Consider the following 18,507-nt stretch of genomic DNA (forward strand, 5'->3'; position numbering starts at 1 on the left):
GGAAATTGATTAGGGGTGAAAATTGTTAGAGCTAACGGAGGTAGGGCTGAAAATTCCATTAAAATCAAATCAAATTAAATTTTTTCAAACAAATCGATCAAGTTTTTAAATAAAAATTAAATAAATTAAATCAATAAAATATCAATTAATAATATCAAAAATTAAATTAATTAAAATTTTTAAATATTATAAGAAAATTAGGTAGGTAGGGATTTATAAATTTATTTATTTAAAATTTATAAATTATTTCTTATTTTTAATTAATTTGATTTATTTATATAAAAATTATTTTTAATCGTCCAACGTGGTATATTCCATTTCATATAACAGCAATTTGGAGGCCTAAATATGTGTCCCCTATAATTCTTACACAAAGCTTAACCGTGGGTCTCCCGTAGACATCAATGCATAATCCACGACTTCAATCCCGGACCCACTGATCTTTTACGTGAGGAAGATGTTTTTGAGTAAACAACATTACGTACCTTTCTGTAAAAGAGAACACGCAGACAGACGCCCATTCCGCAGTCGATTCCAAACGCAGGCGCCGTGTTGATCCGCCTCCTTCCTTGCGGCGGCGCAGCGGAAGAATTGGAGCTCTCATCCCGCGAAATCGCATCCCAACTCCTCTTCCCCTCTCTCTGCGCCGCGAGGAAGCGCGGAGAATCCGCGGATTGCTGCGTTTCTTTGCTGCTTGCTGAGGAACCAAAGGTTTCGTCTTGCGGTTTTTTTTTTGTTGCGGCGCAGCGGAAGAAATTAGAGATTTCATTCCGCCAATTGGTAACCCAACTCCTCTTCCTCCCTCTCCCTCTCTCTACGCGGCGAGGAACCGCATAGAATCCGCGGATTGCTTTGTTTCTCTGGTTGTTTGCTTGTTCTTCCGATCATTGCTGCTTACTGAGATACCAAAGGTTTCATCTTGCGGATGTTCTTGCCGTTGTCACTGGAATCTCCGATCTGTGCCGTCCTTGTTTTTAGGCTACGGAAGGAGATTATTAAGCGAGGTGTTGGAGCTGTTCGTTAACCCTTCCTCATGGCTGCGGGCGGAAGCTTCGATCAGTGGCAGAAAGACGTGTTTTTTACCGCCGCGGAGGAGGTCCAGGAATCGGCCGATACGTATGTAACCTCATCGGGCATGTTAGGGTTTACTGATTGTCAATCCGTCTCCTAATTTGTTGAATTTTTTTTTATTTATCATCCTATGTACTTTTTTCAGGATGGAATCATTCTATAGAATGTGGATGAGAAACTGCAGGGATGGGTTTGATTTAGAAGCTTCAGATGAACTGCTTAGGGAGCTTCAAACTGCCCTTGGAACTGCTAAATGGCAGGTTGGCTTCTTCCCTAGTTATTCGATACTGTTTGCTATGTCTCTCTGTAGATAAATTTATGATGATTTGATGACGAAACTTGCCTTCAGTTGCTTATTTCAATCAATTTCGTAAATAGTGTTTTCGGTGTGGTGCAGCTTGAGGAGTTTGAGAAGGCTGTCGAATTAAGCCATGGAAGCTTTTCTTCCGAGGGCAATGCAATCACTAGGCACAGGCAATTTGTTTCTGCTATTGGGAATCAAATTTTGCGAGTGGAGAAAGGGCTGAATGATTCACTGATTGAAGAAGGGAAGCAGCCACTGCGTTGGGTTCAATTGAATGAGGAAGAACGAGAAGATCTTGCTGATTTTCTTTCTGGGGTGCCCCGAGATCGACACCGAGCAAACCATGTTGATGGTAGCAGTAGTCCAGGTTCTGCTATGTTAAACAAGGACAAGCAATATGTGATTGAAGCTGAGGCAGAAGAACCTTATGAACGGGAAAATTATGCAACGGCTTCTGAGTTAGAGCAGTCTTGTGGCCAAAAGGGGTTGTTAGGTTCGCCGGGTATCGGTGCTTGTAAAGTTGCCGTTGACGACGATGATATAGAAAAAGGGTCAGTTGAAGCTAGATCAGAGAGGCTTAGATATAAATCTGGTCAACATGTTGCTCTACGCAATGTTGTATCTACATCGAAGTGGAAACAGCTAATGAACAATATCTGGAAAGCTAAGAATGATGATGATGGCCATCTTCATCGAATGCATAGATTATCTCATTACCTCGACCTAAAGGGAATAACTCAATTCACTCAGGTAAATCATATCATTGTGTACATAATATCACAAATTTGTATCTTCTTGTTATGCTGCACTCCAATCTTCTTTGATGATTTGGGGAGCAGTTAGGATTGTTATCTTTGTAGGATTTTAATTTTAGTGACTATGCTATTTTGGATTGGCAAAGTCTTTAACTGATTATGTGTTTCTGATGTGTTTGTTCAGGCAATTAATGGAAACCGAAATTGCTCGAGCAATAGTAACCAAGAGACTAAACTAACTCATTCTCAATATCTTGCTGGTAATGTTGGCACACTCCGCAGACATATAGGTGGATCTCGACAGCAAATGCATTTTATCCGTTATCTATGGATAACTTTCTTGTTCTTGTTGAGTGTTGTTTTGGTCGGTAAGTTTGATATTACATTCCTACTCTTCAGTGATTGCTAATGTCTAGTTATCACAAGATAATTCCAGTGAAACTATGGAAAATATGATATGCCTTAGCTTAATGTTACTTTATTTTCCTGCACAAACCTGGATCTAAGTGACAAGAAACCGAATGATTCTAATGTATTCCGAAAAACACCTAGTTCGAACTTTACCTACGATAAGAAACAACTCTTCTTTATAAATCACACTAAATATATTCTTGTGCATTATTTTCAGTATCATTCGTTCGCTTCTCCGGATGAAGATTTCCGCTTTATGCTGCTCAAAGTAGGGGGTAAGCATCCAACTCTCCGAGTGATACTTCAAAAGATTTGGTTCAAATCTTTCTGTAGTTCAAAATGTAGATGATGCAGATGATGCCTGAATTTCGATGTTTTATTCAAATATTTGGGATCAACTTCTCATACTTGTCATTAAAGCATATGATTAGTTTTTAGAATGTATTTCAAGTTGTTTTGTATGTTTTTCTTGATGATTTATTTATTTATTTTTCTATGAAGGCTATCAAACATTCAAGTGATGGATCATATGATTTATGGTTTGTTATTCTTGTAACTGAATCAAAATCTCATTAATATTCTTGCCATTGTGTGTCAAAAACTTCATCAGCATCGATAGAGAATTGTGTTGTTAGCTGGAAAAAATTGTACAAAGTTTGTGTGTGTATACAAAATCGCCGCCCAAGATGCTCCAGTTTTTTGTTTCTATTCGTTTGCTTCAGTAAAAGGTGAAAGTCACTCCAGTAGTTCTCCATGGTTGGTCCCACAACCATCTATGAGAATGTAAATGAAGTACAGTTCTGTAGGGGATAGTTTTTGTTCGTTTGCGAAGCAAGCTAACATGGTTGTTAATAAGAATAAAAAGGTGAGAAGGCAAACGATAAGCGAGTGGATGTGAACAATACTCCTCATCGATATACTATGATGTTTGTAGTTGTCGACTTTTAGATAGACATAAATGAAGTATTACATAAAGAAAAGAATAGTTTCTATATCGAAAATTGTGATTAACACTATCATAACTTAGCGCACTCTTCAAAATAGGTCTCAATGTTTTCCTCTACTCAGTCAATCCTATTTTACTCATTATAATAAATAAAGGACAGTTTGGTGCATGAAGTTTTCGTAATGTGAGATTTTAGAGAAGAATTTATCGTACGTAGTTCTTATCTTGTATTGTAAAAGAATGTTTTTATGATTTGAATCCTGTGTGTCTCACTACAATAAATATTAAAAAGAAAAGGTTGGAAGAACTTGCAAGAACCCTAATAGAGCAATAAAAGGTGGTCGACTTGATTAAGTTAATAAAACATGGAGAAAAAGAAAAGGTTGGAAGAACCCTAATAAAGCAACAAAAAAGTGGTCAAATTGGATTAAAATAATAAAACATGAGACTAGTGAGAAATGTATTTTGCACATCAAAAGTGATTAGCACAAATAGGGATGGAGCTTGAGTAGATGGTGACCCCCCTCTTCCATGTGAAATTTCTGACCTAACTTTTTTTTCTTTTCTTTTCTATTGGATCTCAAAGTCATCCTCTCTTCACATGTTTGAAAAATGGCATGGCTTTTACTTGATTGCTCTTCTAAAGTAGTGGTTCTTTTTCTTGTCACGCCTATTAATTCATGTGAGAGCTTTCAATTTTGATTGATGTGGTTGTTAAAGCTTGATTTATCACATGTCTTCTAGTCGTATTTTGATACTCAAGTAGATTATTTCAATTTGTGGGTATATTGTGTATGATATCTTTATACTTCAGTAAAAAATAGAATCTGTCATCTTAACGATCTCACACGGTCGGTCTTACGACCATCTGTGAGGAGGTAAATCGGGAAACTACAATTGGTCACTACGGGAAGGGCATTGATATCTTTATACTAAACTATGAAAGTGTAGTTTCTTCTGCCTGTGATACTTATGCTTCTTCCCTAGTGATATGCACCTTTCGATAGTGTTCGATCAACATCGTCGGTGTTCTTAATTCCTTTGTATGGTTGCTCATCGAAAACCTTACCACTAGATCCTCTTTTGCTTGAAAATTGTCACTTGCACACTTGTGGTTTTCATTGTGATCGGTTATCAAAAATCTGGCCACTGGTACACTTGCCCTTGTATCGTCACTTGTCAAAAACCTCACTGTTTGTACACTCTTGGTCAGATCCGATTATGATTCAAAATCCGACGATTCAAAATTGATAGTTCGCTGACAGTTCGACTGTTTCAAGAATATCAACTCTTAATCTTAACTTTCTAATTGGCGATTCTAGTTTACGATTCGGAATCGTTGATTACCGTTCGATTCACTATTTGTTCAAGGTTATTATTTTTTATTTAAATTTTTTTTAATTTATACAAATAATAATAATATATATATATATATATATAAAAGTGTTTATATTTATTTAAGTTATTTACGTACTCATTAAGGTATCTCAGAAAGTGACATTTTTATTCACTTTTTATTTTTTGTTTTCATTATATTAGTTCCTTCGATATTAAAATCTTCTATCTTGTCATCTAAAAATTAATTTTTTGTATTCTTTTTATAGTTTATTTTAATCATCAAATAATGTTTATGTTTCTAAAGAGTTCTACTACTACTACCGTTGAATTATAGAATCCGATTCGCTATCTATTTTACTAAAATAAAAACACATGTAAAATAATTCTTAAATTTCTATTTAAAATTTGAGGATCTTTGAAAATATTTCATCCATTCTTTTAATAAAAATTATATTTTTATATATTTTAAATTACTTTCACTACTTAATATTTTATGTATATTTTAAATTATTACTAATATTTTATATCTTTAAATAGAATTAAAATATCATAATATAATACATAAATAATATTTTAGATAAAATATCTAATTTAAATTTAAAATTAAAATAAATGTAACTAAATTTATTCATAATGTATTGATTAAAATTAAAACTATACTATAAAAATTGATCATCTAGATGAGAGTTAGGATAATAAATACAAAAGGGTTATTCAGTTATATCATTAAATACTTTTAAAATTTCATAAATACTACTATATATATATATTTCATTAGTGTGAAATATAATAAATATACATTAGTATTATTATTATTTTATATAAAAAATAATTTAATATTTTCTATATTAAAATAAATCTGGTAATAATTGATATATTAAATTCTAATATATTAGTACATCATTTATAAATATGTAAATTTTATTTTATTTATTTTATAAAATCTATCTTATTATTTTATTATATTAGGATGTGATAATAAATTTAAAAAATAATAATCTTAATTGATTTACTTTGATTTTTTAAACTTTTTAATCAACACACATAAATTTAAAACATAATATGTATAATAAATATGAAAAAATAATCATCAATAATAGACTAATTAGCATATAAATTTAAGTTCATTTAATTTATATTTTTCTAAAATTAAATATAATAATTGAGAGACATTGTGATTCACAATGTGTAGCTTCATTAAATAAGTTGAATCGACAGTTCATTTGAACGACCTTCGTTGTGTAGTCAAACAATCTCAATAAAAACAATTAATCCACTGCTAGAGAAAATAAAAGAAAGGGTAAAAGTCAAAGGTGCTCCTTTTTTTATCAAATCGTCAGTCAATGGGGTTTCTATATTATTTTTTTATTAAAAGACAAATCTCTAATATAATTATCCTCCAATAATATTTTTATTATTATTTTATGTATATCTCTCATTTAAATCATTATCATACACATTATAGCAGCTACGAAACTGTAGTAATTATACAATTATAGCAGCTATGAAATCATAGCTGGTACAATATGATTTTTTTAAGATAAATTATTCGGAGACTTTACAAAGATTTTAAATGATATTTTCTAGGCTTGAAATCGGGTTGTTATGGATTCCATCAATAATTAGTTGAAGATCTCTTAGCAAACTTCAATTTGATATATTATGCATTATGTGGTTCAACCTGTGTCAACAGTTATGGTGTCTCAAAGTCTAGGATTTAACATTTATGTTGTAGTAACTACGAAACTATGACTGCTTCGTAACTACTACAACTATGTAGTAGCTACGAAACCATAGCTACTATACAGTTGTAGCGTCTACGAAATCGTAACTGCTACACGTGAAACTTAAATTCTAAACTTTAAGATATTATAACATTATATTTGACTCAAGTTTAATCACAGGATGCACAATATATCAAATCGAAACTCGTTCAGAAGTCTACAATTAGTTATGGGGTGAAACTCATAACGACTTGATTTCAAACTAAAAAAATATTATTTAAATCTTTTTTGAAGACTCCAAACAATTTTAATCTTTAAAAAAAAATCTTATTATAGCAAATATGAAACTATAGTTACTACAACTATATAGCAGCTACAGAACGAACCATAGTATTCTGTAGCTATTACAACTGTGTGACAGCTTAATTGTAATAGTTACGAAATCGTAGTTGATACAACTATGTAGTAGCTATAATTTCTTAATTGCTACAACTCGTTCAATTTAGACAGGAGACTGAAAAATAATTAAAATAATACTATAGAATAATTGTGTTATTTTATAAAAGAATATGATATTCTTTGATAAAAAATCAACATACGATGCTTTTCATTTCGTTACTCTTGCCCTAAAAAATTTGAAATAAGGACAACTATAACTAACAACTATACCTATATTTTATACATTTTTGCCTTCACCTTCATCAATGGCTAAGGTCACATTTTACAGAATTAAGCAAGTAGTCCAACTAAGAACATCGATGGCTCACAAATTCTAACCCTAATCTATATAATTTTCAACCTAACTTTGTGCTTTTAGTCACAAGTCGACTACTATGACCATCGTTTTTCTTCAATCGTTTCGAATAGTAGCCCATTTTCTAGATTCATAAAGAAAAGTAATAAGTCAAAATGATATTTAAAATAATCTTTTGAATAGTTTGGTAGAAATGGATGATGATGAATAATGGTCCATTATTTTGGCAATAATTTCAACATTTTGTCAAAATGGAAAGGTATTAAATGGTTAGGAAAAACACATTAAGTTGAATATTGAATAATATAATGTTTTTTGTGATTGAAAATGATTGATTTTGATTGTAGTGGACAAACAAATTTGATCAAATTTCCAAGGAATCTAAGGGGAAAAAAAGGTGATGGAATCAAAGTCAATCAAAGAATTTGTAGTCCTTCTAATAATTTTTTATATTAAAATATTTTTTATACCCCTAAATCGATCCAAAGTCAATCCTACCAGAAATAGTTCATGCATTGCACATGATCCGAATCGTACTTATGCATTGAACCGGCTACTAATGCCAAAAATGAATATGATATGTCAATTTGATCAAAGTTGATTTAAAAATTATTGAATTCGAATTAGAATTTTCAAATTCAGGTCGAGTTCAAATTAAAATTTTTTGAATTGAATGGAGTTCAAATCGAGTTCTAGTTGATCTAAATTTAAGATTTATAGGGTTTTTAAATTAAATTAAATTTTATTTTAAAAATTAAGATGTTTTAACATAATATTAATATAACAATAATGAAATATTAAAATCAAAATAAAAAATTATTAAAAAAAATAATAAAAAAAAATAATTTTTTAAAAGTTATTTGAGTTATTCGAGTAATTGGATTATATGACTTTGGGTTTAGCATTTTCGAATTGAATTCAAATTCGAATTAAATTTTAATTGAGATTTTTTAATATTATTTTTATTTCGATCAGATCCATCCAATCCGATTTATCCAATTTGACACCCTTAGGACTAAACATGTGCCACTCCTCTTTATCAAAAAATGAAATTCGCAACGATTTGTGCCATAACCTCCTCATCTTGGCTTTCCCGAGTTGATCCTTACCTACTTCACAACTTTACTTCATCGTAACCAACTCAACTAATATGCCACTCCTCAAGTTGCACTATCCCAGCCTAATTAGGATGAGTCACCCCATGAACAAATACATCAATAGTCATAGAAGATCTTACCTTTTTATCGCCTTTATCTACCTACCAATTCAATTAGTCTTAATTTAATTTTTAAAAAATGATTCAAACACTTTGGAATCTATACCCCAACGATCTCACACGGTTGATCTCTTAATTTAATTTTTAAAATAATGATTCAAACACTGATTTAATAATGGAGGGATGATATGTGTTTAATTTAATTCCATATCGATTTGGATTTAGAAGAAATTGAGAAAAAAATAATTTAATTTTGCATTTTAATTAAATCTTTGTTTGAACTGTTTGGAGCCGGAATAAGCATCCCCCATCCCTCTTGTTATAGTTTTGTCTTCTCCACAAAGCTTAACCGTGGGTCTCCCGTAGACATCAATGCATAATCCAGACTTCAATCCCGGACCCACTGATCTTTTACGTGAGGAAGATGTTTTTGAGTAAACAACATTACGTACCTTTCTGTAAAAGAGAACACGCAGACGCCCATTCCGCAGTCGATTCCAACCGCAGACGCCGTGTTGATCCGCCTCCTTCCTTGCGGCGGCGCAGCGGAAGAATTAGAGCTCTCATCCCGCGAAATCGCATCCCAACTCCTCTTCCCCTCTCTCTACGCCGCGAGGAAGCGCGGAGAATCCGCGGATTGCTGCGTTTCTTTGCTGCTTGCTGAGGAACCAAAGGTTTCATCTTGCGGTTTTTTTTTTGTTGCGGCGCAGCGGAAGAAATTAGAGATTTCATTCCGCCAATTGGTAACCCAACTCCTCTTCCTCCCTCTCCCTCTCTCTACGCGGCGAGGAACCGCATAGAATCCGCGGATTGCTTTGTTTCTCTGGTTGTTTGCTTGTTCTTCCGATCATTGCTGCTTACCGAGATACCAAAGGTTTCATCTTGCGGATGTTCTTGCCGTTGTTAGTGGAATCTCCGATCTGTGCCGTCCTTGTTTTTAGGCTACGGAAGGAGATTATTAAGCGAGGTGTTGGAGCTGTTGGTTAACCCTTCTTCATGGCTGCGGGCGGAAGCTTCGATCAGTGGCAGAAAGATGTGTTTTTTTACCGCCGCGGAGGAGGTCCAGGAAATCGGCCGATACGTATGTAACCTCATCGGGCATGTTAGGGTTTACTGATTGTCAAGCCGTCTCCTAATTTGTTGGTTTTTCTTCTATTTATCATCCTATGTACTTTTTTCAGGATGGAATCATTCTATAGATGTGGATGAGAAACTGCAGGGATGGGTTCGATTTAGAAGCTTCAGATGAACTGCTTAGGGAGCTTCAAACTGCCCTTGGAACTGCTAAATGGCAGGTTGGCTTCTTCCCTAGTAATTCGATACTGTTTGCTATGTCTCTGAAGGCTGTCGAATTAAGCCATGGAAGCTTTTCTTCCGAGGGCAATGCAATCACTAGGCACAGGCAATTTGTTTCTGCTATTGGGAATCAAATTTTGCGAGTGGAGAAAGGGCTGAATGATTCACTGATTGAAGAAGGGAAGCAGCCACTGCGTTGGGTTCAATTGAATGAGGAAGAACGAGAAGATCTTGCTGATTTTCTTTCTGGGGTGCCCCGAGATCGACACCAAGCAAACCATGTTGATGGTAGCAGTAGTCCAGGTTCTGCTATGTTAAATAAGGACAAGCAATATGTGATTGAAGCTGAGGCAGAAGAACCTTATGAACGGGAAAATTATGCAACGGCTTCTGAGTTAGAGCAGTCTTGTGGCCAAAAGGGGTTGTTAGGTTCGCCGGGTATCGGTGCTTGTAAAGTTGCCATTGACGACGATGATATAGAAAAAGGGTCAGTTGAAGCTAGATCAGAGAGGCTTAGATATAAATCTGGTCAACATGTTGCTCTACGCAATGTTGTATCTACATCGAAGTGGAAACAGCTAATGAACAATATCTGGAAAGCTAAGAATGATGATGATGGCCATCTTCATCGAATGCATAGATTATCTCATTACCTCGACCTAAAGGGAATAACTTGATTCAGTCAGGTAATATCACAAATTTGTATCTTCTTGTTATGCTGCACTCCAATCTTCTTTGATGATTTAGGGAGCAGTTAGGGTTGTTATCTTTGTAGGATTTTAATTTTAGTGACTATTCTATTTTGGATTGGCAAAGTCTTTAACTGATTCTGTGTTTCTGATGTGTTTGTTCAGGCAATTAATGGAAACCGAAATTGCTTGAGCAATAGTAACCAAGAGACTAAACTAACTCATTCTCAATATCTTGCTGGTAATGTTGGCACACTCCGCAGACATATAGGTGGATCTCGACAGCAAATGCATTTTATCCGTTATCTATGGATAACTTTCTTGTTCTTGTTGAGTGTTGTTTTGGTCGGTAAGTTTGATATCACATTCCTACTCTTCAGTGATTGCTAATGTCTAGTTATCACAAGATAATTCCAGTGAAACTATGGAAAATATGATATGCCTTATCTTAATGTTATTTTATTTTCCTGCACAAACCTGGATCTAAGTGACAAGAAACCGAATGATTCTAATGTATTCCGAAAAACATCTAGCTCGAACTTTACCTAACGATAAGAAACAACTCTTCTTTTTAAATCACACTAAGTATGTTCTTGCGCATTATTTTCAGTATCATTCGTTCGCTTCTCCGGATGAAGATTTCCGCTTTATGCTGCTCAAAGTAGAGGGTAAGCATCCAACTTTCCGAGTGATACTTCAAAAGATTTGGTTCAAATCTTTCTGTAGTTCAAAATATAGATGATGCCTGAATTTGGATGTTTTATTCAAATATTTGGGATCAACTTCTCATACTTGTCATTAAAACATATGATTAGTTTTTAGAATGTATTTCAAGTTGTTTTGTATGTTTTTCTTGATGATTTATTTATTTATTTTTCTATGAAGGCTATCAAACATTCAAGTGATGGATCATATGATTTATGGTTTGTTATTCTTGTAACTGAATCAAAATCTCATTAATATTCTTGCCATTGTGTGTCAAAAACTTCATCAGCATTGATAGAGAATTGTGTTGTTAGGTGAAAAAAAATTGTACAAAGTTTGTGTGTATATAAGATGCTCCAGTTTTTTGGTTTCTGTTCGTTTGCGAAGCAAGCTAACATGGTTGTTAATAAGAACAAGAAGGTGAGGAGGCAAACGATAAGCGAGTGGATATAAACGATACTCCTCATCGATATACTATGATGTTTGTAGTTGTTGACTTTTAGATAGGCATAGATGAAGTATTACATAAAGAAAAGAATAGTTTCTACATCTAAAATTGTGATTAACACTATCATAACTTAGTGCACTCTTCAAAATAGGTCTCAATGTTTTCCTCTACTCAGTCAATCCTACTTGTCTCTTTACAATAAACAAAGGACAGTTTGGTGTATGAAATTTTTGTCTATGCGAGGTCTTAGAGAAGGATTTATTGTGCGTAGTTCTTTATCTTGTATTGTAGAGAATGTTTTTATGATTGAAATCCTATGTCTCACTACAATAAATACTAAAAAGAAAAGGTTGGAAGAACTTGCAAGAACCCTAATACAGCAATACAAGGTGGTAGACTTGATTAAGTTAACAAAACATGGAGAAAAAGTAAAGGTTGGAAGAACCCTAATAAAGCAACAAAAAAGTGGTCAAATTGGATTAAAATAATAAAACATGAGACTAGTGAGAAATGTATTTTGCACATCAAAAGTGATTAGCACAAATAGGGATGGAGCTTGAGTAGATGGTGACCCCCCCTCTTCCATGTGAAATTTCTGACCTAACTTTTTTTCTTTTCTTTTCTATTGGATCTCAAAGTCATCCTCTTTTCACGTGTTTGAAAAATGGCATGGCTTTTACTTGATTGCTCTTCTAAACTGGTGGTTCTTTTTCTTGTGACGCCTATGAATTCATGTGAGAGCTTTCAATTTTGATTGATGTGGTTGTTAAAGCTTGATTTATCACATGTCTTCTAGTCGTATTTTGATACTCAAGTATATTATTTCAATTTGTGGGTATATTGTGTATGATATCTTTATACTTCAATAGAAAGTAGACTCTGTCATTTTAATGGCCCCACACGATCGACTTCACGACCATCTGTGAAGAGGTAAATTGAGAAACTACAATTGATCACTACGAAGAGAACATTGATATCTTTATACTGAACTATGAAAGTGTAGTTTCTTCTACATGTGATACTTGTGCTTCCCCTATGATATGCGCCTTTCGATAGTGTCTGATCAACATTGTCAGTGTTCTTAATCCTCCTTTGTATGGTTGCTCATTGAAAACCTTACTGCTAGATCCTCTTTTGCTTGAAAATTTTGTCACTTGCACACTTGTGGTTTTCATTAGGGTCGGTTATAAAAAATTTGGCCACTTGTACACTTGCCCTTGGTATCGTCATTTGTCAAAAACCTCACTGTTTATACACTCTTGGTCAGATCCAATTATGATTCAGAATCCGACAATTCAAAATTGATAGTTCGCTGACAGTTCAACTGTTTCAAGAATATCAATTTTTAATCTTAACTTTCTAATTGGTGATTCTAGTTTACGGTTCGGAATCATCGGTTATTGTTCGATTCATGATTCATTCAAAGTTATTATTTTTTATTTAAAAAATTTTTATTTTATAAAAATAATAAATATATATATATAAGTGTTTATATTTATTTAAGTTATTTACGTACTCCTTAAGGTATCTTAGAAAGTGACATTTTTACTCACTTTTTCATTTTCTGTTTCCATAATATTAGTTCCTTCGGTATTAAAATTTTCTATCTTGTCATTTGAAAATTAATTTCTTATATTCTTTTTATAGTTTTTTTAATCATCAAAAGTAGACCATTTTTCATACAATATATTATCTCTAAAAATAAATAACTATTCTACAACAATGATTGACACTCAACAATTTAAAATTTTTTTTGTTATGATAGAGAAGATAGAAAAACTTTATGTCTTCTACTATTACTATGGTTGAATTATAGAATCTGATTCACTATCTATTTTACTAAAATAAAAAAAATATAAAATAATTTTCAAAATTCTATTTAAAATTTGGGGATCCTCGTAAATATTTTATCCATTCTTTTAATAAAAATTATATTTTTATATATTTTAAATTACTTTCACTACTTAATATTTTATGTATATTTTAAATTAAAATCTTTTAAATTATTACTAATATTTTATATCTTTAAATAGAATTAAAATATCATAATATAATACATAAATAATATTTTAGATAAAATATCTAATTTGAAATTAAAATTAAAATAAATGTAACTAAATTTATTTGTAATATATTCATTTAAAATTAAAACTATATTATAAAAATTGATCATGACTAAATGAGAGTTAGGATAATAAATACAAAAGAGCTATTCAGTTATATTATTAAATACTTTTAAATTTTCATAAATACTATTATATATATTTCATTAGTGTGAAATAAATATACATTAGTATTATTATTATTTTATATAAAAATAATTTAATATTTTTTATATTGAAATAAATCTTGTAATAATTGATATATTAATTCTAATATATTAGTGCATCATTTATAAATATGTAAATTTTATTTTATTAATTTTATAAAATTTATATATCTTATTATTTTATTATATTAGGATGTGATAATAAATTTAAAAAATAATAATTTTAATTGATTTACTTTGATTTTTTAAACTTTTTAATCAACACACATAAATTTAAAACATAATAGGTATAATTAATAAATATGAAAAAATAATCATCAATAGTAGACTAATTAACATATAAATTTAAGTTCATTTAATTTATATTTTTTTAAATTAAATATAATAATTGAGAGATATTGTGAAGAATGAGTAGCTTCATTAAATAAGTTGAATTGACAGTTCAAACCACCGATGTATAGTTACATTATAGCAGCTACGAAACTGTAACAATTATACAGTTATAGCAACTACGAAATCATAGCTGTTACAATATAAATTTTTTAAGATAAATTATTCGGAGACTTTAAAAATATTTTAAATGATATTTTTTGGGTTTGAAATCTGGTTGTTATGAATTCCATCAATAATTAGTTGTAGATCTCTTAGCAAACTTCAATTTGATATATTATGCATCGCGTGATTCAATCCGTGTCAAAAGTTATGGTCTCTCAAAATTTATGATTTAACATTTATGTTGTAGTAACTACAAAACTATAATTGTTTCGTAACTACTACAACTATGTAGTAATTACGAAACTATAACTGTTATACAGTTGTAGCGTCTACAAAATTGTAACTGCTACACGTGAAACTTAAATCTTAAACTTTAAGATATTATAACTTTCGACTCAGGTTGAATCATAAAATACATAATATATCAAATCAAAACTCGTTTAGAGATCTACAATTAGTTATGGGGTGAAACTCATAATTACGACCTGATTTCAAACTCAAAAAATATTATTTAAATCTTTTTTGAAGGCTTCAAATAATTTTAATCTTTTAAAAAAATTATATTATATCAGCTATGAAACTATAGTTACTACAACTATATAGCAGCTACAGAACGAACCATAGTATTCTATAGCTACTACGACTGTGTAGCAATTTAGTTGTAATAGTTACGAAATCATAGTTGATACAACTACATAGTAGCTATAATTTCTTAATTACTACAACTCGTTCCATTTAGACAGGAGATAGAATAATAATTAAAATAATACTATAGAATAATTATGTTAATTTATAAAAGAATATGATATCCTTTTGATAAAAAATCAACATAATGCTCTTCATTTTGTTACTTTTGCCCTAAAAAATTTGAAATAAGGACAACTATATAACTAACAACTATAACTATATTTTATACATTTTTGCCTTCACCTTCATCAATGGCTAACGTCACCATTTTAAAGACTTAAGCAAGTAGTCCAACTAAGAACATCGATGGCTCACAAATTCTAACCCTAATCTATATAATTTTCAACCTAACTTTGTGCTTTTAGTCACAAGTCGACTACTATGACCATCATTTTTTTCAATCTTTTCGAATAGTAGCCCATTTTCTAGATTCTTAAAGAAAAGTAATAAGTCAAAATGATATTTAAAATCATCTTTTGAATAGTTGGGTAGAAATGGATGATGATGAATAATGGTCCATTATTTTGGCAATAATTTCAACATTTTGTCAAAATGGAAAAAACACATTAAGTTGAATATTGAATAATATAATGTTTTTTGTGATTGAAAATGATTGATTTTGATTGTAATGGACAAACAAATTTGATCAAATTTCCAAGGAATCTAAGGGGAAAAAAAGGTGGTGGAATCAAAGTCAATCAAAGAATTTGTAGTCCTTCTAATAATTTTTTATATTAAAATATTTTTTAACCCTAAATTGATCCAAAGTCAACCCTACCAGAAATAGTTCATGCATTGCACATGATTTGAATCGTACTTATGCATTGAATCGGCTACTAGTGACAAAAATGGATTCGATTTGTCAATTTAATTTAAATCGATTTAAACATTATTAGAATGGGTTAGAATTTTTGAGTTTAGGTCGAATTTGAATTGAAATTTTTTGGGTTGAATGGAGTTCAAATCGGGTTAAGTTGACCTAAATTTAAAGTTTATATATAGGTTGTTTTGAATTAAATTAAATGTTATTTTAAAAATTAAGATATTTTAGCATAATATTAGTATAATAGCAATGAAGTATTAAGATCAAAATAAAGAATTATTAAAGAAAATAATAAAAAATAATTTTTTAAAAGTTATTTGAGTTATTCGGATTGATTGGATTATATGAATTCCGATTTAGGATTTTTGAATTGAATTCAAATTCGAATTGAATTCTAATTGAGATTTTTAATAATATTTTTATTTCGATCCGATCCATCCAATCCGATCTATCCAATTTGACACCCTTAGGACTAAGCATGTGCCACTCTTCTTCCACAAAAGATGAAATTTGTTACTCTAACAGCCTCACACGGTCGACTTCATGACCATATGTGAGGAGGTAAATCGAGAAGCTATAGTTGGTTGCAACGGAGGACATTGCCTCGGCTTCCTCGAGATTCGATCCTTATCCACTTCAACAACACTGTTTCATCATAACTAACTCAACTATGCTCCGAAGGTTTATGCCACTCCTCAAGTTGCACTATCTCAGTCTAATTAGGATTTTAACGAGTCGCACAACAAATACATCAATAGTCATGATCTTACCTTTTTATGGCTTTTATCTATCTACCAATTCAATTAGTTAAAAATAATTGAATCGATTAGTCTTAATTTAAATTTTAAAATAATGATTCAAACACTGATTTAACCGTGGAGGGACGATATGTGTTTAATTTAATTCCATATCGATTTGGATTTAGAGGAAATTGAGAAAAAAAATAATTTAATTTTACATTTTAATTAAATTTTTGTTTGAACTGTTTGGAGCCGGAATAAGCATCCCCCATCCCTCTTGTTATAGTTTTGTCTTCTCCTAATAATTCCTTAAGAATTATAAAAAAAAAAAATTATATAATTAATTCATTAAAGACGTAGACGTACCTTGATTCAGATTTTTTTTAAAGCGCCCTGTATATTTATATTTTTCACAGATATATTCCTTTTCCAAAATATCCTTTTTAATATATATATATATACAGTTTTGCTAAGATGGGCGCCTGAGCGGCAGGTGCGCGCCTGCTGACGTGGCGCGAGGGACGTGGCGGTCTTCGGCCTTCGGCGCTGTCTTCGCGTGCGTGGCAGCGAGAAACCGCGGCGGAATTTCGAAACCCCGAAACCCCGAAACCCAAAATAGAGAAATCGAAATCGCGCCTAGGTTTTCCTCCGCAGCTCCCGTCGCGTGCCCTAAACCTCGACTCCGGACCCTCCTCTCGCCTCCGACCCTCTTCTTCCTCGACCGCCGCCCGTCGCGTGCCCTAAACCTCGACTCCGGACCCTCCTCTCGCCGCCGTCACTCTTCTTCCTCGATCGCCGCCGAAGACCCGCGCCGACCCTCTTCTTCCTCGCCGAAGAAATCCCACCCCGACCCTCTTCTTCCTCGCCCAAGAAATCCCGCCTCTCCTCGACTCCGGACCCTCCACGCGCCTCCGACCCTCTTCTTCCTCGACCACCGCCGAAGACCCGCGCCGACCCTCTTCTTCCTCGTCTGGTCCACTCCGCCGTCGCCGTTCTTTGGCCCCGAGCTCTGTGACGCTACGAGTCTGGGCTCGTCGAAGCGTCCGTGAGCGCCGACCGTCTCTGCTCGCCGAAGCTTCCGTGAGCGCGCCGAAGCGTCCGTGAGCGCCGACCCTGCTCGCCGATCCTTTCTGCCACCCGGACCCTCCAGGTATCAATCAGATCTATTGTTTCAGTGCCTTCTTGCATTTCTGGTTCTGGTTCTGGTTCCGGACTCCCTTCCATTCGATTAGGGAAGAAAACAAGAATTTGCTTCTGTCTTGGGCTTAGCCCTTAGGTTCGGTTGGGTTGGATAAGGCAGTAAGGGGAGAGTTCAGGTCATGGCACGCAAACGGATAGTTGTGAATGGAAAATTGCACGCGCTCAAACTCTCCAGAAGCAGAAGGGAAAGAAAACCACCTTGAAGCAACTGGCGGAGGAAAGAGTTGAGTTGAATCAGTTCCAATTGGGTTGGCTACGCTCCTTAGAATTAGCCTAAGCTTTAATATACGTTCATGACATATGAGTTTAGGAGCAGTTCGATCAGGTCTTAGAGCTTGAACTATTTGTTTTTCCATGAAAGACCTTGTTTTTAAGTCGATCATTTCCTCTTATATTTTTTTTCTTTGATATCTCTGATGATGTTCATGATCTCAATATTAACTAGTTTCGTAGATCTGGGTTTGTTTGTGTTAGTGACTTTAGAGTATCCATTGATGTTCATGCTATCACTTTGATCTTTGCCTACCCACCACTGCTTGAATAGGAATAAAGCTGAAACTTGCAACTTGTAAGCCGAACATAAAATCTAGGAATTTATTTACGAATTGCTGGTGTTCACTGAAAAACTGTGGCTAC

General features: G+C 32.9%; 1 protein-coding gene and 1 pseudogene across 2 annotated transcripts; both read left to right on the forward strand.

The window, feature by feature from the left end:
- The first annotated feature begins 551 nt into the window (after positions 1 to 551).
- LOC141813700 (syntaxin-61-like) lies at positions 552 to 3,034 on the forward strand. Of its 2 annotated transcripts, XM_074701674.1 has the most exons (5): positions 553 to 1,116; positions 1,217 to 1,331; positions 1,469 to 2,125; positions 2,315 to 2,498; positions 2,759 to 3,034. In XM_074701674.1, the coding sequence occupies exons 1-5, from the start codon at positions 1,034 to 1,036 to the stop codon at positions 2,782 to 2,784; spliced, it is 1,065 nt and encodes a 354-aa protein (XP_074557775.1). In that variant the 5' UTR covers positions 553 to 1,033; the 3' UTR covers positions 2,785 to 3,034. The 2 variants fall into 2 exon arrangements, with proteins under 2 accessions (XP_074557774.1, XP_074557775.1); XM_074701673.1 differs by lacking the exon at positions 2,759 to 3,034 and having other exon boundaries at positions 552 to 1,116; positions 2,315 to 2,751.
- Positions 3,035 to 9,515: 6,481 nt separating this feature from the next.
- On the forward strand, positions 9,516 to 10,492 carry LOC141812941 (uncharacterized; annotated as a pseudogene).
- The last annotated feature ends 8,015 nt before the right edge of the window (positions 10,493 to 18,507 follow it).

Source organism: Curcuma longa, chromosome 20 (genome assembly GCF_044706935.1).
Source record: "Curcuma longa cultivar G26 ecotype Majalengka, Jawa Barat chromosome 20, ITB_CL_G26_1.1, whole genome shotgun sequence".
In the NCBI taxonomy this organism is placed as follows: domain Eukaryota; kingdom Viridiplantae; phylum Streptophyta; class Magnoliopsida; order Zingiberales; family Zingiberaceae; genus Curcuma; species Curcuma longa.